Here is a 26,128-nt window from a genome sequence, read left to right as displayed (position 1 = left end):
ATTATACAATTTTTATTTAATTCCCAAAGGCATTAATTTATATTGAAGTCGTACCAGAATTTAAAAAAATAAAATAAAATAAACTGAATATTTATAAAAAATTAATTTAAAAAAATTTCTATTCAATTAATTATATTTAATTTTGGACGATTTTTTTCTTTTCCTTGAATATTTAACAATTAAAATTATCTGATAGAAAATTTAATTGAATTTCATTAAAATTCAATGGAGTAGTTTTTATACTGAAAATATTGAATTTTTTACTCGGAATTTAACATTATTTAATAGTTTTTTTAATATATAATTGAGAATTTAAATTGTTAAAATATATATTTTTTAATCTGTGAAATTATTTAGATGATTAATTAAATATAATATAAATTTAATTGTATTAATTAAAGCCATTCTTTTTATTTTTTAAATAAAATTTGATAATACTGTATTTCATTACGGTTTGTCTTCGTATAACATTAAGTCTAACAGATTTTTAATTAATTTCCTTAAAATTTTGTGAGTAGACAAACAAACAGACGAATAAAACTGAAAATTTTATAACAAAAACAGTTGAAGGTACAAAATTCAATTATTATTTTATTAAATTCCCGAAAAAGCTTAAAAAAAACTTTAAAAGAATAAACTTTCTTTACTTCATTATATTTTTGATACGTTTTGAGAACAGACAACCAGACGGATAGAAAACGTACCTTAAAAATATATAATAAAGTATATATATATACAGGCTATGCAAGCATAAGTTATCTGTGTAGGTGTGTGTATATATGTATGTATGTAATAATTATAATATAATTATAAAACACGTTAAAATGTGAAATTATTTGGGTGTTCTTCTATACTTAAAATGCAATAATTTACGTACGCAAAATAGGATATTTATTATTTTAAAATTATTTTAAAAAATAAAACAAGAAGTATATATACATATATAATTTTTTTTTCCTAACCTTGCTTTGCATTTCCTCTCAAACCCTCTACGGATTATTGGAGGAAGACTGTTGACGTCATACCAGTCAGTCACGTGTTCCAGTCTGTATAGCTGGGTAGTATCAGGAAGTGGTTCTATCCGATAGCAAAGCTGTAAGGGTGTGTGCCAGTTTACAAGTCTTCGTTTCTTTAAAATATATATAAAAGGTAAGATATAAATTTATTCCATAACGTTATCGATTGTTTTCTCTTCGTTAACAATGCATCTGAATGGTTGACAAGATGCTGCAGATGTACGCTCTTCTCCTCTTTTATAAGGGGTTGAGATTCGACATGATTTATAAATAAATTAAGGTAAAATATCGTGTATATTGATTACGTTTTATTATTATTATCTTCACAGAATTTTTGCAAATTCTACAAAATTGATAAATTTGTCAATTAAATATACAAAAGGATATTGATTTTAAATGGATGATATGTGAAGATTAATATAAATTTTTTTGGTTCGAAAATCGATTTTTTTCGTTAGTTTTTTTAAGCTAAAATATTATTGTTTATACCTAAATTTTCTATAATTTAATTTAATATATTTTTTAAAAGTTTTAAAAGATGATATATTTTAATAATTTTTGAAATTTTTAAAGATATTAATTAAATAATAAACAAATAATAAATAAAATTGATTTACAATTGCACTTTAATTACATTTTAAATTAATTCTTGAAAGTAGTAATTAATCTGAAATTTAATTATAATTAAATCTCTCACATTAAATTTCTCTTCGAGTTATTGTTAAAGTGACATTACATAAGAAGTTTCTTATTATAAAATATTTAATTTTTATNATAAATAATATACTGTATAACAGTGTAGTAAAAAAAATATATATAAAATAAAAAGTTATTATTTATTACAAATTTTAAACTAGAAACTATTAAAATGAATTAAGTTTACACAATGTTTCATTACTTCTGTATGAAATGACAAATATTTTAAACAGGCTATTTTAAACGGCTTGTTAAATTTATTAAATGAGATCAGTTTAATATTAATGTATGTATTAATATTCTAAATGATGTAAATGGTAGGATACATAAATTATAATTTGACATAACATTTCAAATTATACGTGGTTATACAGAGATGAAACGAGTGTTATATAAATCAGTGGGTTGATTAAAAGATCTTGTTAGTGTTTGCTGTGTTATAAAATACTCGAAGTACTTATAAGATAAACTTTCCACCCTTAGTTGAATATCTAAATATAATTTCTTGAATAAGTTTCTTCATTTCTTAAATTTATTTATAAATTTAATATAGATTTTTCTTAATAAATAAATGGAAAATATTTAATAAATAATCCCATATATTATCTAAGTTAAACCATTAATAAATGGAATATAAATAATTCGCCTAACTGAAAATAATGTTTTATAGGAAAATTTGGTAATGTTGTTGCTTGACTTTCTCGGATTCTTTATTTCTTTTCATCTTTAATAATTGCTACCGTTACCTTTTTATAAGTCTTTCAGAATGGTTCGGGAGATGTTAAGGGATTGAGCCATATCTCTCGAATCAATAGTCCGATTTTCCTGAAAATTTCTCGAAATATCGCTTTCTAATACATAAACCTCCCTGCAAAATTTCAGAAATTTTTAACAAAAGATACAGGAGTTATTAAGCTTCAAATTAGGTAAAGAAAATCGTGCCCACCACACACACTAACATCCATATATACAGGAAAATAAAGTATATCCTGATGTTTCTAACTACTATTGGCTTGAAGAGTGATTGGAAATTATATCATAGAGTAACTTATTCAAGTTATCGAATTTGAATAAGTATTTGATTAAACGTATTTAAACGAAGCTTTTAATACCGTGAAGAGCAAAAGAGGATTTATGATTTGCAAACGGTCATTAAAGAGCATTTTATTCACTTAAATGAGTATAATTACATCCGAAAATTATATAGAACTAATGAAAAATTAATTTTATAATTTATCTTTTAGTATCTAACTTATAAACATTATTTATTATAAGTAGACAATGGCTATCTATTCATAAAACTGATGTTTTATCTTATTTATTTTTAAGTAAAAAAATAATATAATAATAAATAAATTAAACGTTTTATTACTAATATAATTAAATTATATCTTTGTTTATTTTATTATTTAAATATCTGCATAAAAATTAATGTAATATTCGTATATTTATTCACGTAAGCTCTACAAATGCTAAGGAATGTATTGGCATTCATTTGAAAATAAATTAGGTTATATATATAATTCTATCAGTAGTGAAGTGCGATTTATTTAAAGTAATAAAAATAATAATAAATTGATTTTAATGTAAATAAAATAATATTTTAACAAGTTCTTAATAATTATTAATTAATTTTTTAAATGAAAAAAAAAAGAAATTATTTAAGTGATAAAAAANTTCTTCAGGCAGAATTTCTTGACTGGAATTAGTTCCAGATATTCTTATTTTTTCTGTAGCTTTAGGAATGACATTGCGCGGCCTCCCACGCCCCTTCTTTTGCATATCTGTGTGGCCGCCACGTTGAGGAGATCTAGGCAAAGGTCCTGGATTAGGTTCTATACCAGAAATAAGCAATAGGTATAATATTACTAGCAGAGAAAGACATTTGTTATACTTCCACTTAAATTGAGGTAACATTTTCCTCCAAGAGCGAATCATTATCACACAATGTTGTATCAACTCTTCTCTTGAGATTATCGCGCCAACACCTTCGACAGTCGAGACACTCCCCCCCCAAGAGTATATAATATAATTTAAATTTGTAAGCAAAAGTAAATCACATTTTAACATTACATTATTGTAAACTATATTTTATAATTTACAACATTGTTTAACACGTATAATATTTTAAAAATGAAAATATTTTTATTATAAATTTAAACTTAAGTTTTATTATTATTATTTTTTCTCTTGTTTTTAATTTAAATATAAAATTTGAATGTGATAAGGAAGAATAATGATATTTGTATTAAATCTTTAGAAATATTTTCTTATAATAAAATAGAATAAATTGGTTACTGTTTAAAACATTCTTGAAAATTTGACCAACAATCAACCATTTTTTAACATACTGAAAGATCAAGAATAGAGTTTTATTAATCCCGGGGCTCGCGAACTACCTGTTGAGAACCGTAAATAGGATGCGAATCTTTTGAGATTCTTCTTAATCGTATTAATGTATATTGTATAAAGTATAGCATTATAAAATTAGTATATTATAGTATGTGACATTTATCTTGATTCAATTGTAATAAGTAATCCATTCTGTTAATTAAAATTTATTTTGGGAATAGTTTAAACGTCTTTGTATAAATTTCAACGTGCACCTTATGAGAATTGCTTTCTATTTTTTATATTCATCCGATAAAAAGATTATATGGGTATTTATAGTCTTTTATCCATTATTTCTCAAAAATATATAATGTAATTAGGAAATGATAGAAATATATACTGTATTTATTTAAAAATAAGGTTTATAAATGTGATGCGAAAATTTTATAAACAGTTGAATCTGGCAGGCTGAATTTATGAGACACGTAATGCATTTCGTGCTCTGAAACATGTAGAAATCTAGATCCTTGCTTATCATTAACAGATCTAATTCTTTGTCAAATTATTCATCAACTCACTTATTGTCTTTTCTATAGTTTATGAAATTCCTTTGAATTTCTCTCTAATTGCATTGTATTTCTCTTCTTGAATATGCAGTATCGCAATCATCATACGTTCATTCATTCATGGGGCATTGAATCCCTTCGTAGGATAATAATAGAAGTCAATTAAGACTATTCTTTCTTTATAAATGCCAATTACACCTATAAATTAGAATTGTTAACTAACTTATAAGAAATTTGATTTATTCACTTTGACATTATTTAACATACAGTTCATTATGCTGAAGCTTTAATTTTACAGCTCTACCTCAATTATATGTTATTTTTCGTACTATTATTATTATTATTATTGTATACTTTTTAAATTTATAAATATTATTTAATTTAAAATTATTGATATATTACAAACTCCAGTCAATTATTTTATAATAACTTAAGTTTTATTTTTTAAGCTGTTATATAAACTTTTTATATTACAAAATTGAAGTTTGAAATCAATCTGAAAGAAGCAAAAAAACTTCTATTTTATTTATATATTTCTTTTTAATAAAAATCTTCAACCATTACATCAATAACTTTAAAATTTTTATGAAAGTTATATTGTCTGAATCGATAGATTTCGGTATTAAAGTGTTTTTTTTTTTTATGGCAATAAAAATGATATGAGAAATTTTTTCTTTAATAACATATGACAATTCTTTAGATCGTTAAGTTCTAATCTCTAACAGACACGCCTTATCAGACCCAATCCCGATTTTAATTTGAAAACCCAAATACAGTCTTCTCAAGCATAAGGATCCCGTGTCCATCCAATGTATAGCATAACTGTATATTCATCAAATTGTGTACGTGTTCGATACTTTCAAAGTTCAAAGCATTTTTCAAAAAAGCCTCCAATTATATTCACACAAAAGGATATATATGTGCGGGTATACGGTCGGACATGGAGGAACACAGGCATCGTATACTATCCTGCCAAAGATTTGCCACACGTGTTGCAACTGCCGCTTCAGATTCCTTACACTCGTAGATGCGCGAAGCTATCGTCCCATCTGGTTCTACAAATGTTCTATGGTGACAAATCTAGAGACCGGTCAGGCCAAGATTTGTGACAGTATGTCGGAAACATTCCTGGAAAACAGCTCGGTCATGAAAGGTGACACGAGGGTGACACAACGGCATGTTCAGGAAATCGTAAACATGCCGTTGTGCCGCTAATATCCTTCTCACCACTACTAGGAGTGAACGGAATGTCAAACGAGGTGGCTCCCCAGACTAGCACGTACCCATCAGTCAGTGTCGGATTGACCATTAAGCTGAGGAGACTCAAAGCCTAGGGACCTGAAAGGAAAAAAAATGGTTCAATTGAATGTAGTACTATATTTTGTAGTATTATGTATGATATTTCAGTACTTTTGTATATATGTTTTTGAAGGGACCGTCTTGAAAAAAAACGCATAAATAAAAAAGCGTATAACTGGAAATCAGTGGCAAATTACTCACAAGGATCGTGAGGCACATGCCTACGGACCTCTGTTCTTGGGATTCCGAAATTAAAACAATTTTACCGTTGCATTTATATATTTTCTATCATAATTAAAGATCAGATTTTGTAGCCATAAAAACCCCAAAAAATAGCGGTAAAAATTTTCAAAATTAGCAAATTTAAAAAGAAAACTTTATTGTTAACTAATACACATTACAAAGAAGTGAAAGAGAATGAACATTTAAGTGAACTTCTGTAATTCCTTTTACTGTTTGTTGTATTTTTAATATAATGAATAATATTATATATTTATACTGTACTACTATATACAGTATAAAAACAGTATTACAGTATAATACTATAATACTATAGCATTATAGTATTATTATAATGCTATATGTAGTAAATTTATAAAATTTACGGATGGTAACTTTTATAATAATTAATTGAAGACAAGTTCCAGAATACACCCCAGAAATACATCTGGAATGCATCACAGAAAGGTCAGGTGTCATGGAATGTATTCCAGAACATGAAAGTAAATAAAAAGAGCTATTTCGATGGACTTTATCTTCAATTTTAATTAACTATATTTAGTATTAATACGTATATTTTTTAATTATAATTTTATGTTACTATTTTAATTTAATTAAGTTACTATTATTACAATAATATAACTTAATTAAAATGTATCGAATCTTCTAGCGGGATGACATGAGAGGATTAGGCGATGGTTTCAAAGGCATTTTTCCTAATAAAACCCTTCTTAAAGTTAGTTTGAACTTTTTATCATTGAAAAAAAAAAGTACGAGTTGCAATGGTACAAAAGGTTTATAAATTGTAGAGTCAACGGTATAAATTTTTATTTCCATTATTAATTTCATGTATAATGGGACGGCAAATAAAAAGCATGCTTCACTATTATTTGTCACCATCCAGCACTGTATTTAGGTTAGATAATTTGGTAAAATTTCCTATATCTAGAAAGACTTTGCAATTTGAACTGAGATTAGTGAAATTTGTACCTTTAAATGGTAATCTGTTGTCTTAATCTTTTCTATTGCAGCAATACGTTTGAAATACAAAAAATTTCCAAGTTTCCTGTAAAAAAATTAAACAAAATGCGTCTAAAATGCCAAAAGTAAAGTAGCAAAACCGGCGAAAGCTCAACAGGATCTATTCAGAAGAACACTAGAGTCATATCCAGTAAAAATATATTGTCTCTGGGCAGAAAAATGTAGCAATTGCTGTCATATCCGCACTCTTATTATAATTTATAAGATATTCCATAACTACAGTTAGACATTATTAAAGTTGAATAGAGGGGGAACTCTAATCTTCTGTGCCTCCGGACTCGGGCAGATCGCCCTTTATTGCGTTGCCCCATTAATCCAATCTAGAGCAGCACGCTAGTAATGAGTGAACATTGTCTGGCGGGTATATAAGAGGCTCTCATTTGTCGGTAGTGAAGGGTAAAGGGGGCTTAATTTTTCTTCATTGTAATTGTACTTTTTAGATCATCCTCTAGATCATCCCCAGAGCAAAATCTTACTTAGACCACTGCCTTTATAAAACTGAATCCGTCGAAACGGAAAATTCTGAATGGTATATTGATTATACTTAAAATTATTTTATTTAATCTAAAAATTTAAATAACTGTGCTTTACTTTATGTAAATAAAGCAGTTTTCTGAGGATAATTTAAAGTCTAAATAATTTATCAGAATAAATTGAAAATATCGTATGAAAAAGAAGTTATAGAAGAAAAGAATAATTGATTTAGTTGTTAAAATAGATTTAAAATTGAACTTCCATTCTCATAAATTTTCTGTAAATTTAATTTAAATTTAATTTAAATTTATGCAAATACGGTTTTCACTTAAAATGCTACTTTTAATGAAGTTAACGCTTAAAATACTTTATGGAATTTTTTTACAGATAATTTTATCGGCAAAATCAATAAACAAATTAGCATCTTTCGTTACTTAAAGTTGTGGTTATTAATGATTAGTATTAAATATTTTGTACTTCCTTTTGGATTAACAAACTGAAAAACTATTAATAAATTGCCGATATTTTTCAATTTTTGGAGTTCAGGCAAACCTATACATTCCCACTGTCGTAAGTCTGTCCGTTCTACGTTAATCCCGAGAAAGGAATTAAATGAAAATCGAGATCACATATGAGAAGCTTAGGGCCGGAGACCACGATTAACTATATACAAACTTCCGATATGGACTGGAGGTCGCGTGACCATTACAATAGATACATATTGACTGTAAACCTTCATTCTATTTCTATATTTAGTCATGTACACAGTCGACAAATTGTTGAAACACTTTTATGCAGGTGTGTACATAGGCGACGACACGACAAAATTGTGTTTTAACAGTTACTGAAGTTACGGAAGGCTACAACAATATAGCGACATTTTATTGTTACGAATAAGATAGGCCCTATACACCGATGACAATTCTATTACCGCTCACCAGATTACGCGAAAGGATCTTTCCTTCCTACTGGTTAAACACAGAAAAGCACTAAAATTTTAGTCTTTTATATAGAAAAAAAATGATATTGAAGTAATTTAAATTAGAGTTTCTTTTGATGAACAATGAAAAAACTTGTTCTGTAGCAATTTGAAAAAGTTGTAGACCTATAAATCCCACTGTTGTTCGACCTTAATCTCGAGAACGGAGTTAGATAGATGAAAATCGAGACCAGATATGGAAAGCTTAGGGGCAGGAAGCCCCAATTAAGTACTGTACAGTACATACGAACTTCCAATGCGAGTCGGAAGTCACGCTATTTCAATTCAAAAATTTTCCCTTGAAAGGTGTTAGATAGATGATCGGCACGACTCTATTGTTAAAGGAAAAGTATAATGTACAGGGGCAAGCCACTACTAATTTGAGGTGGAGAGCGTATATTTTAAAATGAGTTACCAGTACAGGAAATCGAAGCTTTAGTAAACAAATTAAAGAGAATATTGTTAAATTATTTTGTAGAATTTAACAAGGTGATAAATCTTTATATATAAATATTAGTTTAAAAATTTATGAGATAAAAATCGAATCAACCATTTACCATAATATAATTATATTTTTTCCAAATTTAATAATCAGAAAAAGTTAAAAAAAAAAAACTATAAAACGTTTATTAACTTCTTATTAAAAATTAATATCGAGATTTTACTTTAAATAAAATTATAATAGATTATATATAAAGTTATTCAATAGTTAATATATCTAAATTGTTTAATTCTAAATTAAATAAATATAAGTCTAAATAATTATAATTCTTTTACTAAAATTTTTACGCGAAAGTATGGCGATCGATCAGAAAATTATCCTAAAATTTTACCAGATGTTGCCGGAAAAGTTAAGTAACTCGTTACTGGATTTTTTAAGAAATGTAAATACTAATAACGTATAAAAATTTCATTAAGTCCGAACTCATTCTAGATATGGTACGTGATCCCTATATCTCCCTATTCCCTAGACCTTTAACCTTCAAAAGTTAATAGCATCAAAGCCCCTAGTATGTAAACCTCCCTACAGAATTTCAGAAATTTTCGACAAGAGTTATTAAACTTTAAAGTGGATGAACAAAATCTTGCTTCTCCCCCTCACACACACACTAATATCCATACATATAGAAAAAAATCCCTGAATTTTTTGCATTTTTAGACATTTCGAGGACCCCTAAATCGAAAAATGTAAAAGAATCTTCGGGGGGGGTCATTTTTTCTACCGATTGCCATACTTTCCCTCTGTTATATATAACAGATCCGGGAAGGTAAAAATAAAATATTATATTATAAATTTTTATTAAATTAATCTAATGATTTAACATAATTTTCAACATCTTATTTTGTAGTTCGATAATATAGAAACTGCTAAATTGAATTTCCAGTAGCATTAATTTACAATAACAGCTTCCGGAATACCAGACATCTTGGAGATTTGTGTTAAAATCTATTGATTCTTTTGTTCAGATGTTATTGCAAATCGAAAATTGTTGTGTGTATATGATTTATACATATGTATATTTATACATATGCATGTATAATTTGTAAAAGTGCATCTATATACAAGTGTAATTTGTAACGAGAATTTACATTAATGAAAATTTTAATTATTCTAAGTTTTATTGAACAATCACTCATAGAATTTAACAAGAAAACAATTAACATTGTTGTTTTTCAAAAAGTGAAACGTATTTTAATAATTTAGGGGTGATAATTTGCCTGGTAAAGGTGTTTTATTATTTAAGTTCGTTTAACATGTTTAATTGCATTAAGGGATAGGATGTGTAATTACAATTAGTGATTGTTGATGTAATTACAATTAGTATAAGTTTATTTGTAACTATAATTATATATATATATTCGTGTTAGAAAAAATAAATTATTTTGAGGAAATGCATGATGAAAATAAAAGTAATTCGAAACATTTAATTTCTCTTCTTTATAGGAATAAATATTCTAATTACAATTCAGATTATTTTCTCCATCTACAAAGGAAAATATTCTAGATATAATACAAATTATTTGAGAATAAATCGTTTTTACAGGGGAGGAAATCTTTTGAATTATTATTAGAATATTCTAGGAAGATATAATTGAGTAATTTGAATAATATCTGAAAGCCTAATTGCAAATTTATTCTAATATGATTTTTATATTAATTTGGTATATAATTAATCATAAAAATAAAGAATCCTTATAATGTTTCAAGAACATCTGTGCTATAAATTGTAATTATCTTAAACAAGTTTCCTAACTAGTAGCTTACNTAACATGAAAAATTTAGAGGATGCTTAACTTTTCTGGCAACATTTAAAACTGCATGTGGTGCCATGTGTTACGATATTTTATTTTTAAAATTTTTTGATAAGTTTAATTATTTTAAAATGGCAAAAAGCTTAATTTTGAGGGTAAGATGAGTTTTATTTTAAAAAATTGTAAATGATAATAACGAATAAAATCATCAAAAGTCCTATCCCACTCGAGATATGACATACGATCCCTTCTATCTCTTCACCCCTTTGACCTTTAGCCACCAAAATTTAACAGCATCAATATCCCTGATACACAAACCTCCCTGCAAAGTTTCATAAATTTTCGACAAAAGGCACAGGAGTTATTAAGCTTTAAAGTGAATGAACAAAATCTTGTCCCTCCACATACACACACACAACATCCATACATATAGAGAAAAAAAACACCAAATTATTTTGCATTTCTCGACGTTTCAAAGACTTCTGATGGATCATTTTTTACCATAATATATTTAATTATTTTCAATATTTTATTTTTAAACATTGTTCGTTTCAAATTGAACTTAGATTAATCTATTGTATTTATAAAATAAAATAAAATAGGATTTATTTGTATTCTCAGAATTGAATTACCAAATTTTATATATTTTTTTTCAGTAAATATGTTTGTTATATTTACAAATCTCTATTTTATTTATGTATTCATATATTTATTTATATCCACTGGAATAAGTCCTACTACGAATTTCAAATGTATTTTTTTTCATATTTTTTCACAAGTTTCTTTCGAAATTTTTCCAAAATTCCCTATAAATTCCTACTGTTGTCCATCCTTAATCTCGAGAAGAAAGTTAGATAGATGAAAAGGAAGGCCGGGTATGGAAACCTTAGGTACAAAAAGCCCCGATTATGAACTGTATATGAACTTTCGATTTGCAGTGGAAGTCACGTTATTTTAAATAAAAAATTTTCACCTAAACGGAGTTAGATAGATGACCGGCATGGCTCTCTTGTTAACAGGAAAAGTATGATTTACAGGGGCAAGACACTACTAAAATTGAGAGCATTGTGCCGAACAATGCTGCAATTTTTTAATTAATCATCTAATTTTGCATTTCAATAAGGAAAAAAAAATATTTAAAGTAAAACCTGTATAAGCCGGGATTGTACGGTAACGAATATTTTTTCCGGTTTGGCAGGTTTCCGTTTAAAACAGGTTTTATTTGGGTTTTATTTTGAACAGGTTTTACTGTATAGCCTATTTTAAAATTAATATAGAAATAATTATAGAAATTTTAAATTTTATTTATATATATAATAAACGTCTTAATTGGTTTTCTTTTAATTATTATTTATTATAAAAGTATTAAGTCGTTTCCTAGTATTTTATTTTATTTTTGCGTGTAGCAATTTGCTATGAATACGTCCTGTTATGTAATTCAATCTTGCCACTGCATGCAATATTATCTTTTAACAACGATTGATTGATAGTTATTATGGATAATTTTTCTTTATGTTACTCCTGAGATAGAAACATAATTCATTCTTATAATGGTTTGACATATACCGTCTAGTTTATAACATGTAAATTGAAACATATAAATAATTTTGAAACTTTTAACAAGATATTATTAAGCTTAAGAATTTATTAATATAAATTTATTTTAATTTAATTATCTTGTTCTATATTGTTAATGATAAAATATCTTATGTCGTTAGTCTGGAATCTTGAACAATATCCCTTATCAGAGAGATGAAAGGATTTTATTCTCCTATTGCTGTAAGCTAAGATCGATAGGAAATTACTGACTTAATATTAGATATATCCAGAAGAAATAAAGATTTATATTATATCTATAGGGAAGTTTTAAAACTTAAATTGAATCTTATAAATAAAATTTATTATTGGGCTACATTTTTTTCGAATTTTAGACTTATATATTCCCATTCTTGTCCGTCTGTACGTCTATCCTTCATAGGGACGTCTCGATAATTGCCAATATATTCCATATACAGTAGTACCCACAGAGCCCATTAACAGGACTGTAGATCTGGAGCTTCTTTTATGTACATAAGACATCATACGAGTGCAAACTGAAGTACTGACTGACGGGCTAACTTCTGAATCAGATATTTTATATGTATTTTACCCCTTAAAGCGGACTGTTTATTGAAGAATTTTTGCCAATTTTGCTTATTATAGAAGGCAATCATGCAATTTACTTTCCTGTGAAACAACAAGCTTGTTAAGAAATCGATTGTCATTAATTGCTCTATTGTTAAGGAATTGTAATCTTATATCGTAAGCTGATATTGTGTAATTAGTATTTATTTTTTAAATTAATAATAAAAATATTTGTAAACTTTTAATTGAATAATTAAAAGAAAATTTTAATATTCAAATACTGTATCATATAAACAGAAGCCAATAAATTACGTAGACATTATATATATAATCAAATAGAGGAGATCAACTCGGACACAGAAAGACTCTAAAAATTTAATTTGTATCTTTTTATATATAAAATACTAAAGTCTCTTTTAATAAATGATAAAAAAATCTTTTTATAAGTCTACTTGTTTTATTGATTTTATGGCTTTTGCAGATGAATGGGCCTGCATTAATGAGTGGTTCGGGCCTTTTTTTCCCTTCTGTTTCAGGCTTATTTATAAATAAATAATTGTTTAATATTTTCGTTATGACATAGATATACATATATTAAATGGATATAATTTAACTATTAATATAGATAAATTATTTTAATAATTTTGCTTATTCAATTTATTAAATAATTAAATAAATAATACTGTATTATATTAAATTAATATCATAGTTGCCTCTTTAAATTCTATATTTAGATATATATATATATATATAATGTATCGTTAAGAGCAGTTGTAAATAAACTAAAGAAATACTAAAAATATCCTTTTTGATATGAATAAAATTTTTGTATTCAGAAATAAATCTTCGTCTTTTATATGTTAAGTTGGATTTAGTTGGATTGAGTTTTCTCTGCTACGCTGGAGAAAATATAATTTTCTATACAAAAATTCTAGAATTATAATGTTTATAATATAGAAAAATATTTAATGTTTCACTATCATTTATAGCAGCTGTTTTCAGTCCTTTTTTTCACTCGTGTACTACCTTAGACTTCTGTGAACAGACAGAACTAACGGATCCTTCTTGCGTACCACCGGTGGTACGTGTACCACTAGTTAAGAACTGCTAGTTTATAATATCGAAAGAAAGTATTAATATATAATTATCAATACTTACTTTTAATACTTTCAATAATTCATTTCTTTTAAGTAAGTTAATTAATGATCGCAGGCATATTTTACCCATAAAAACCTAAAATATTGACTACATAAATAAGAGAGAATCTTAAAAAAAAAAATAGAAAATTTTATAACGAAATAATTGTATTTTGTTATATTTCTCGTGAAAAAATAGTGTTTATAAAAGAATTATTTCGATTTTATCATAAACTTTCGATTTAAAAAACGTGTAGGCGTAAAGCACTTTAAAAATATTAAATTGAATAAAAATATCGAAATAATTTTAACGTGTAAAGATTATAGAAATTCTCTTTAAAAATATAATCTAATTTATAATAAATATATTAAATATTAATTCAAAATAATCTAAATCATATATTTAATGCATAGATTTTGCTACAGTTTATTTATTTTTAATTAATTCATATCTCTGACAATGTAAATCACAAGTATCAGAGTTTATGAAGACAGATGAGTAATATTTTATTCTATTAATTGACTTGAGCCAGCATAATGAACAATTTATTGACCAAAGTAAGAGAAAAATTCTATTTAACTTTGATAAATTATAAAATTAAACTTAATACGAGTTTTATAATGAAGCTATAATTAGTGAGAGTTGTTATAGATTAGTAAACAAATCTTACAGATAAACAGTAATATTGATAAATTATGCATTTACTCAATATATACATACATTGAATATTTAATATTTAATCTTGAGTAAGTAAATTATGAGATACATATTTTACTTTTTAGCGTATAAAAAAACACCCCTGATAATTCGAATTAACCGTTTTATATACCGGGCTGCAATTTTTAATTTATTTAATTTAAAATATATATGCTCTCCATCTCAAATTAGTAATGGCTTGCCCCTGTATATCATACTTTTCCTTTAACAATAGAGTCGTGCCGGTCGTTTATCTAACACCTTTCGGGGGGATTTTTGAATTGAAATCACGTGCTTTCCGGTCCAGATTGGAAGTTTATATATAAGTTAATCGTGGCCTTCTGCCCCTAAGGTTTCTATATCTGGTCTCGACTTTCATCTGTCTAACTCCGTTCTCAAGAGTAAAGAAAGACACGACAGTAGGAATTTATAGGTCTACAATTATTTCAAATTGTAACCCAATTAAAGCTGAAATGATGTAGTAAGATAGCTTTCAATTGTTATAAAGTAGTATTTCCGAACCAATTGGTCGCAAAATCTATTTCTTTATAAGTCTTGGGGATCAACAATAAAAAACAAATTGGTAAACGTACACATAAAGAATACAAAGCTGTGTAGAGATTCCCTGATGGTTTTGGATATAAATAAATTTGAAGGAAATCTAAATCAATGTGAGGAAGATTTCTCTAAGAAACGTCCAGAAAATGCAATGACGATCAATAATGTGGCTTGTCTTTTCATCTGAAAGAAGCTATTTATGTTTATTGAGTATTAATTCTCTAGTAATGTCTTGGAAGTGGTAACAATGCATTTAAATACAAATAAATTTACAAGTTAAGAAAGTAATGAATAAATTGTTAATGTTGTAATAAAATAAATTACATAAATTTAAACTTAATTTTATTTTATTAAATAAATTTTGTTATTAAAATAATTTAATAAATAAATAAATGTTAACATATTAGAACAATGTAGAGTATCCATTATTTATTTTGGTAAGTAGCAAAAATACTAAGAAATCAGTAAGCTAAATTGCTGATTGAATTCCCTTGGTTTAGTATTTGCTGTGATACAGCAAGGAATTTTAATATCTTTGTAAGGAATTGTAAGTTGAAATCCAATTTAAATCACTTGATTTTTTTCATGAGTAGATAAAATCAGGAATATTTTCCTATTTTTCATACAGGTTATGATTAATTTAATTATATGAGGCTTCTGTACACTTAATTCTGGTTTGATCATACAATTTATGCCCATTATGACAAGAATCTAACCTGCTACGGAGTCACCGGAATATAAAATTCAATTTATTTAATATTCATGATAAATTGTAGGACCTAAATCGAGTTCAAACCCAGATTCTTATTGATTTTTTGGATCAAATAGAAACTAAAATATAATTGAGGTCATTTATATAGACTATTACAGTTGTACCATACTTGGTACTTCGCGTAACAAATCTAATCTAGTTTTATAAAACGTTTTTATGATGAGACCAAATAGACCTGTATTTAAATAAATGTTCAGACTGAGCGCTGATGGAATTCAAATAAGACAATATAAATAGTTTTTTCCTGTAAAATATGTCACGTTTTATTAAAAAATTAGTTGAAAAAAGTGTTTTTTTTTTTTTAAATTTGTTTAGTTCTATAACAAGAAAAGTGTATACACTTAGATATTTTCTTGTAGACAATCGCCGATGCCGAAGCTTTTATCTTCTATTTTTTTTAAAGTTACTTTTCTATTTGTAAGATTGTTATTGGAAAAAAATAAATTTAAAGAAAAGCGACATCGTTTTCTATTTTCTAGAAATATACGAACATTTCTCAACTGAGAAACAATTGAATAATGTATCCGAATATTAATATTTGATTGAAAATATATGAATCGAATTGAATTTATTCATAACTCGAATTTTTTCCCTTTATACTTTTATTTGTTCATTTTAATACATTTTTTTCGTATATTTTTCACAATAAAAATTAATTTTGGTTTATCAAACGCTGAAATTTTATATATTTTTGAAGTATTTTCAATCTTTAATCAATGTAGAATAAAAGAAACAGAACAGTGTAGTATTGATTGATTTATTTATTTGTTAAATTCGAAACACTAACATATTAACGCTATATAATCGACCATAATTTCTCTCATTAAAGGATGAGCTTGACCCGTAATGGGGTTAATCAGCAATCATGAACTTTCCTACATGATAAATTATGAATCCGAAATATTTATATTCATTTAACTATTCTAATTTAAATGTATGTAATTAATTAAACTTATCATTTATAGTATTCCGGTATATTATCTATATCTTAAACGATGGGCATTAAACTTAATTTTTAATGAATATATAGTTTGAATTAGAAAGAATACATACTGTATTAGTAGAAATAATTAAAATCAGGATGAAATTATAAAAAATTCACAGAAAAATATTTGAAATTTTCAACAATAAAGTTTCAAATACTAATGAAAAAATATAGTGTAGTAAGATTTTTTTAATCAAGATAAAATATTGTACTACCTTAGACTTCTGTGAACAGACAGAACTAACGGATCCTTCTTGCGTACCACCGGTGGTACGTGTACCACTAGTTAAGAACTGCTAGTTTATAATATCGAAAGAAAGTATTAATACATAATTATCAATACTTACTTTTAATACTTTCAATAATTCATTTCTTTTAAGTAAGTTAATTAATGATCGCAGGCATATTTTACCCATAAAAACCTAAAATATTGACTACATAAATAAGAGAGAATCTTAAAAAAAAAAATAGAAAATTTTATAACGAAATAATTGTATTTTGTTATATTTCTCGTGAAAAAATAGTGTTTATAAAAGAATTATTTCGATTTTATCATAAACTTTCGATTTAAAAAACGTGTAGGCGTAAAGCACTTTAAAAATATTAAATTGNTTACATAAAACTCGGTCCTTTCAGCCCCCCAAAAAAATTTTGTTTTTTTTATTTGCTGAAAGACTCTGTATATGGTGTTTAGTTTTAATATGCAAAATCTAACTAAAAAATCAAATTATATCATAAATAAAAACAATGTACATATTTTTTTCATAGTCTTCATTATTATAAAACTACTGTAAAAATGATATAAATGATACTAAAAAAACATGTTTAATAAGTACACATTTTCCAAATGTGAAACACAGCAGATAACTGTCCTTCACCTGCTAGTAGACAATGTATGGAATTACACTTAGTCAATTTGCATCTAATGTGGATAGACAGTAGACATTTTTTAATCGTCAGCATAGTTAAAATGAAATTCTTTCTGGGATTTGCACTTATGCTTTTGCCTTATTATGAGGTCTGAATAAAACATAATTTTAAGAAACAATGATTTTATTTAGGCTTATACTTGTTGAAGAAAAGCCTTCTATTTTTTATTGTCAAATAAATTTCTTTGAATTTTGCAACCTCAAAAAATTTTCTCATTGGTTTGTGCACCACTGCTATAATAGACCATGGGCCATATTTTCGTCACTTGTCTCTTCTTTCAGAGACAGTTGATGTCAAAATAGACAAAACTCGTCATCTGCAAACAGAGGTGATTCTGGTCATTTGTAACAATCTCATCATTGCTGTTGATGTCATGATTCTATTACATGTTTGGGTTATCTATGTACATAGTACAGTACAGAATTTTAATCAATGAAATTGTAAAATTTTTAAAAATGCAGCATGCAAAAGTATATATCAAATGGTAAGGAAAGAACATGGTTCAATTTATTTGAACCATGTTCTTTCCTTAAGCACATAGTTTTGACAAGGCTATGTTTTGTTTTTACAGATTGTAATGTCAAAATGTTTTGGGTAATGTCTCTTAACAAATAGAAATTTATTAACCTAAGTTAGAAAAGCATGCATACTTAATTAAAGAGAAATTAGATGATAATATTTCAAAAAATACTTAGAGATTGATTGGAAGTAACAGATAAGATTACCAGCATGTTCAATGGTTCTCCCAATGGATGTAGAATCATTAATAAAAGATGAAGTCAGTGGCATTCCCAAGTGACCTCCTTAAAAAAGATCAAAAGTATTATCTCTATCTAGAAATATTCTTTTCCAATATAATGTTCTCTAATACAATTGTATAGTGTGAGTAGCATCCAGTCGTCCATATTGCATATAACCAAAATTGAGGTTTACAGAAATGGAGAGACTGGTTGAAAGATGACAGTCTGCTTGTCTCTGGAAGATGAGAGAATCTTCAAGAGAAAGTCATCCAGAATTACATTTTGGAAGAAGAGATGATCTCTTAAGACATAATCAAATGTTTAGCTAATCAGTGACTGGCTTGTGACATACATACTGTCTCTTGAAGATGAGAGGCAATGATCAAAATATGGCCCTATATTTGAGATACTCCAAGAGGACATGCTTTATTCCTTCAACCTCTCCTCAGAACCTCCAGGCACTCTAACTGGCTCTATAACAAGAATGGCATAATATTTTGGTTGCTTTAATCAATTGCCTCATTAACAGTATCAAACAATGCTGTGAAGCTTGTATTGCTGTTAACAGTGATCATATGTTGAATTAAAGTAAATTTCATATTCCACATTGGGGTCCTTTTTCTCACATGTAAACATCGTCACCTGTTTTTTGTACTTATAGTTAACTAAATTGCATTAAACTTGACATTTCAATAGCTCATTCCTATAGTTTCTACCAAATTTCATACATATTAAACACCTAATTATAATTTTAGAAATGATTATTGCTTGTTATTTTTATATTTCAAAGCAACATATAGTAACTATATTTATAATTATTTTTATCTTTAATTAATCAGTCTACACCAGTGCTTCTCAAGAGATGAAAATGGGTTTCTTGGGTTAAAAATTATTTTCAAACAAGAAAAAATTTTAGGAATCTCATCAGACAGGAATATAAGAAACATTATCAGATGAAATATACTAGATATATTGTATAATATAACAAAAAATGAATAAATAATATGAAATGTGTTATTTTAAAGTTTGTTAGGGATGGTTAGAGAAAACATTGACTAAAAATCCTTTCTAAAGGTAATTTCTAAAGAAAACTGAGAAACACTGATCTACTAACATTGATAATGAAATAAAGTTCATTAAGTTGTCTGTGACATAATTTAACATGTCAACAGCTTGCAATTGTAATGAATGTTGAATATTGATATGATGAGTTCAGGGATGTTTTGTTGAAATCATTTTCTCGTTACTGATTTAGATCTTGAGCTTTGGAATGCATTCAAGCTGATGAGATTTAACAAACTAACCCATAGAAGCTAGGATGATAGAAATAAAGGCAAATAAATTGAATTTCTACAAATGTTGTTATATAGCTCCTAAAATATATATGTATATAAGATACTGTTTAATTACAGCTATAAATAAATATTTCTCATGTTAACTCACTTGACCAATTTGAAAAAATAAAATGTTTGTAAGCTACATATTAAATGACGACAAAAAAATAGATATTTTAAAACTGTCTTTTTGCACTACCAGTCTCAACGGAGAAATGATAATACACAATTGTTATCACTATCAGTTTTAAACATTGCTTTAAATATTTAATATTGTAATTGTTATTTGCATGCAGTATGATAATTTAAATTTCTGGCATTTCTTTTTTCAATTATATGTGAGCTATTGTTAAAGATAGCACAGCAAAAAAAAAAAAAAAAAGAGCAGCATTAGATGAATTACTATTTCTTAATAATAAGTAATATAATTATTAAATATTCAAGTTACACAATTTTTAATTGTTTTTTTAACATCTTTTAATGTCAGAGAAAATTAAACCAGAATAGTTACTAATTTTAATCTTATTTGCTTATCCCACTTAATGTTATCATTTAGTTATTGTTATCAGTATAGGCCAAGTCCCAAATGGTTACACTAAGTTGATTTTACTGCACTTGTTTCATTCAACAGAGGAAATTTATTGAAAAAAATTGACACTTTTTTTTAGCTGTAATTGAATTAATACAACTCAGTAACAACTTTTTCATCTTGCACCAAGAGCCAGATTCTGAATTTATTCTTTATAATGTTTATTTTTTGAAAAAATTGTTAATAAGTAGATATACTCCTGTAAAATCTTCCCATCTGTTGTTCACAGGTAATTTGTCACTAGGTAGATAGCTTTCAGAGAGCCAAAAAACTGTTAGTTTTTTTAGTGTTAAAATAATGCAAAGAACTTTATCAAAAATTAATTATTTACATATTTGATTCATTAACAATTTTTAAATATTAAAAAAAAACAAATAAACTATTATTTATTATTTTAATTTATTTGAAAATCTCTAATAGCATTATTTTTAACATGACAGTATCTAGCAACGAGTTGCATAACTTTCCTGACTGTTATGAGATTTTATTTTTAAAATAATTGTTATATTATTAAATTTAATAAATAAAATTGTATGTGGTGCCATCTGTTATGAGATTTTTTCCCTATAAAAAAAACATTTTATATTATTAATTATTATAAAATGGCAAAAAGTTTAATTTTGAGGGTAGGGTTGAGTTTTGTAAAAAATTGTAAATGCTAATAATGAGTGAAATCTTTGTTAAGTTCAATCCTTCTTGAGATATGATACATGGTCCTTCTTCATCTCCCCATGTCCTCGGCCTTTAACCACCAAAATTTAATAGCATCAATGCCTCTTATGTCTCAACTAATGGAGATTTGCAAAAAACTCAGAGGGTCTAATTTGACATGATTCAAACACCCTTGTTAATAAAAGTATACATAACAGCTGGAAAGTAAAATGGATTTTTCATTTCTTTTTTACCTTTAATGTATGTAGTATATGCATCTATTCCATTTTATTCTGAGCTTATACAATTTGAAAAGAGTATTATTTAAAAATTTACTATAGAGTTCCTCATCATAGAGTTTTTCCAGAAGTTCCACAGAGAAATTCAACAGGCAGCATATAATCTATGGACCATGGATTACTCGTTATTAGTTTAGGCTATTATTTAGAATAGAAGTAATTAATTAATTATTAATCATAAAATTATACTTTCTCCATAATTGAAACATGATGAAGTATCAATTCAATAGGTTTTGTAATAAAATTTTTATTTTACAGCTGGGGTGTAGCAAGTCCAAAATTGGGGTCGTGTTTTTGACCCAAAGGTTACAAGAGAAAAATACTTCAGAATCCAATTCAAGGAAAGGACAGTCCGATGAAGAAACTGAAGAAGTTGCTGAAACAGATAAGATGGCATCAAATTCAGATAGACAACTATCTGTTTCACAAAATGTTCTTAAATCAGAAATTCAACCAGGTAAAAATTTGATTTGAGTTTTAATTACAAAGCATAAAAATAGTGTATTAAATAGTATTATATATGATTTTGATTTTAGATATTTTGGTGTTTACAAATCTTATCAACAAAGTTTGAAAATTTAATTAAACAATTTAGAAAAGTTGGGCTTTGTAATTTACTGGGGTAAACTACAAAAATGTAAAGTGTCTAATGTCGTGGTAAGAATAGTTGGGATTTCAAATACCACTTTTCTTCTGAAATTTTCTAAATTTTTAAATTTCTAATCATTAATCTTATTACAAAATGATGACATAACCATCTGTCTGTAGGCTAAGTTCATTATTTTAATTATTCTTACGGTTAGTACAGCTTGCAAATAACACAATTTCTTAGTATTAAGTTTATTATAAAAAACATGTATATAATATAGTCAAAGCAACAACTTGAGATAAGCACTACAAAACTGCAGCACCCCAAAGAATAAAATAAAATCACAAAATAATATCTCAATTTTTATTACATTGTAATTATATAAATTATTATACATGATTAAAATTAATGTTTTTATCAAAATCAATGCTGATCAAAATGGTACACAAAACAAAAATCATTCTATTAGGATGGTTGTGTGCTGTATACCTTCCTGAAATAGCACTATTAAACAGTGCAGTGCCATCTTTGAAGGTCATCTTTAACATTTAGCCACCATGTCTCATGATTTGATGAAATTCTTTAACAGTGATGTTGCAAGCAGTATGGCTGCAGGAATTAATTACAGGGTCAGAGCATAAATGCAGAGTACTCTATAGTCTGTAAATGTTAATATGAGAGTGACAAAAATTTCAAATCTTGAATTAATTTGAAAAATAAAAAATATTTTACTAAGTGAACTTGAATTATTAAAGTTATATATATATATAAATTCTTTTTATTNACAAAAATTTCAAATCTTGAATTAATTTGAAAAATAAAAAATATTTTACTAAGTGAACTTGAATTATTAAAGTTATATATATATATAAATTCTTTTTATTAAAATTTGTAATCTGTAGGAACAAAACTGTTCAGAATGCGAAAACAGTAAACAAAAAAAAAGTATTTGTTTAAAATGCTTTCGACTTAGATTGAACAAAAGATAAGCAGCTGATAGAAATTCATGAAATTCAATAATTCAAACAGAAATAAATAATCTAGTGGCCTTAAAGATCAGATGTCACCCTTGAAAAATACATTTAAATATAAGTAGACTTGCTTTATAGTGACTTTTAGATCATTTGTTGGAAATGGACTTTGTATTGAATTTTCCAATTTTGGTAGGAACATGGTGATTACTTTAAACGGGTGCACAACCTGCGGCCCGCGGGCCACATACGGCCCCTTATCAATGTTTATGCGGCCCGCGGACGGTACAGGTCAAATCTCTTCTTTTGAAGTTTCTAAGTGTAGAACTTTTCCCTTTTACAAAGTCATTAGCACCCAACTGTTTTATAACTTTCCCTGAAGTGAGAAATGGGGGGTTGNAAATTAAAAAATTAAAGATATTATGAAAATGAAAAATCAAACAATCAAATGATAGTGAATTTTGAGAATAAACATGTGCTTTATTATTATTAAAATTGTCATTGTGAGAGTCGGACTGGAATTTGGAAAAAAAATTCATTTTTTGTCTTTCGGAAAATTTTTCCTATTTTTATTACTGGAGAATGATTGCATCTCTCTCTGGAGTCGTTTCTTTTCCCAGGGAACTCATCAAATGTGTCACTGGAAACTAATAGCAAAATTTCACAATTGGTGAAAAAGGATAATGTGATTTGGAGGTATAAAAGGAGCGACTGAAGGACAAGGGGTCATCGAGAGTTTGCAAATGCATCAAACAAGTGTCCTGGAAAAAGGAGGAGAAGTATTGTTGTCATCCATGCTATCAAGGATTCCTACTCTGTTTTTTTTGAAATCTTCGAACTCCCCGGATTATTATATCCTTCAGTTTTCCATTTGTTTGACTGCTGTCCAAGAGAAAGAAAATTTAACACCTTCCCAACTGCTCCAACCAAATGACTGACCAAAATTCGACGATCTGGAAATCCGCACAGTTAAGTGCATCAAAGGTATCTGTACCAACTCATGGTTTCTTGTAAACTCTCTCTCTCTCAACCATTATTCGTCAGCATAGAACTATGTATTCTCTTTTTTGTTAAATTAAATCAGTTATTTTAATTGTTAACCTTGTATCCGAATGATTCACTTCCAATCCATCTCTCAATCCTCCTCCATCCCGAATCCAATCTCCTGCACACGTGACCGCTCGCACAAATTCTGAATTTGCAGCTGTTAAGGTTCCTTTGTCTATCCTAGAAGACATGGTGGTGTCAGTCTGACGAGGCACTAAAGAGGTGCCGACCCTCTGGTCACATCATTGTGTCTTGGAGAAATTTTAATGGATATTTATATATTTATACAATACTTTTATTATTTTTATAAAAATTAAATGTAATTTTGATTAAAAATACTTTCTTAAACATTAAGGTATATTTCACCTAAGAGAATGGTTTGTTTTTATTTTCACATTTATTGATTGATTTAATGTTCAAAAGATTGCTCTAACAAGATTCCAGCTATTTACAATATTGTTATATTAAGGATAAAATAGCATTATGCTTATGGAAGTTTCATCAGTATCTTTTCTATTGGCCTTTGTAGTATGCTGAATCACTAAATTGAGGTTTTGTATAAAGTAAGTCTATCATAGAAACAAGTTAGAAAAGACTGCTTTTATCTCATTTTAATAAATATTTTTATTTATTATTTATAACTTTTGTTTAGTTTAAATTTTATTATTTGTAAAGCAACTAAAGATATTGAAATATGTGCAAACACTGAATATCAAACAAATAGTAGTAGTTGTACTTGGATTTTAATAATTTTCCTTATCTACACATAAGAAAATTATAAATTTTTTTGATAAATTAATTTAAATGAGATGTGAAAATAAATCATCCTCTTCTGTTTAAAGATTTTAAAATTGATAATAGTTTTTGCATATTAGAATTTTGTATTTTGAGAATTATTTTCTGATTGATTGAAATCTTTAATAACTGTTTAATTTTTATAGGTAGAAATAAGGTAGCATTAAAACCAGGACGGTCTTTATTAGACTGGATTCGTTTAACATCATCAAATAAGGATTTAACAGGAGTTGGTGGTAAATTTCTTAATGTAACCCCAGAAGAATTGGCTAAGCACAATAAAAAAGATGATGCTTGGATAAGTTTGAAAGGTAAGTTTTAATAGTTTTTAAATATTTCATTTATTGTCATTTTTGACAGTTTTTTTTCTATGATTAGTACTGGAACAGTGTTTGAAATTAGCAGATAATATAACCACTTTTTAAGATCTTCAATATGATTTACAATATGATGAGAACATTATGATTTAAATTATTGACTTTTATATTCTAGTCTTATTTCATAATTAACATCTCAAATTATACTAAATATTAACAGCTAATGTATTCAGTTATGATAAACAAATGTAAAATTTTTGCTAGATTCAAAAATTTAATTTTACTGTATTTACTACAATTTTGCAATTTAACGTCTTAAAAATATTAATCTTAAATATAAATATACCTCAACATTTGAAATATGATTATTAGTTATCTAAATAGTAACAGTCCACCACATTCTAATTGCATTGCTAAATTTTAGAATTCTTTAACTATTAGATAAAATATATGAAAAGAAAAGAAAAAAAAACAGTTTAATATATATAGGAAATTTTTAAAGTTAAATATTTTCTTTTAAAGAAAATTTAAATTTATATTGATAAGTATGAACATAGTAAAATAGTTTATTAATTGTTTCTTTAAATTATTGCCACCTCACTAATACTACAATTCAAAAATTAGATTATATAATTATGAAAACACACAAATATAACCAAAATCAGTAAAAGGAATGAAAATATTTATGGATACAAATGTTTTTGTCTGCTTCTAACGAAT

The 26,128-nt window shown here is 26.7% G+C and overlaps 1 protein-coding gene across 1 annotated transcript in view; it reads left to right on the top strand.

Annotated features, from left to right (window-relative positions):
* Positions 1 to 1,024: 1,024 nt before the first annotated feature.
* LOC111635543 (cytochrome b5 reductase 4-like) overlaps positions 1,025 to 26,128 on the top strand; it is a 49,407-nt gene continuing 24,303 nt past the window's right edge. Inside the window, exons 1-3 of the mRNA XM_023380533.1 lie at positions 1,025 to 1,149; positions 21,948 to 22,146; positions 25,238 to 25,402. Of these exons, the coding sequence (XP_023236301.1) occupies positions 22,080 to 22,146; positions 25,238 to 25,402 (232 nt within the window). The 5' untranslated portion in view covers positions 1,025 to 1,149; positions 21,948 to 22,079. The remainder of the gene's footprint in view (positions 1,150 to 21,947; positions 22,147 to 25,237; positions 25,403 to 26,128) is intronic.

The sequence above is a fragment of the Centruroides sculpturatus genome, unplaced genomic scaffold, assembly GCF_000671375.1.
Source record: "Centruroides sculpturatus isolate CEXI.00-Female unplaced genomic scaffold, Cexi_2.0 scaffold1012, whole genome shotgun sequence".
NCBI classification, from domain to species: domain Eukaryota; kingdom Metazoa; phylum Arthropoda; class Arachnida; order Scorpiones; family Buthidae; genus Centruroides; species Centruroides sculpturatus.
The sequence above is the reverse complement of the archived record's forward strand: the minus strand, read 5'-3'. Positions and strand labels throughout refer to the sequence as shown.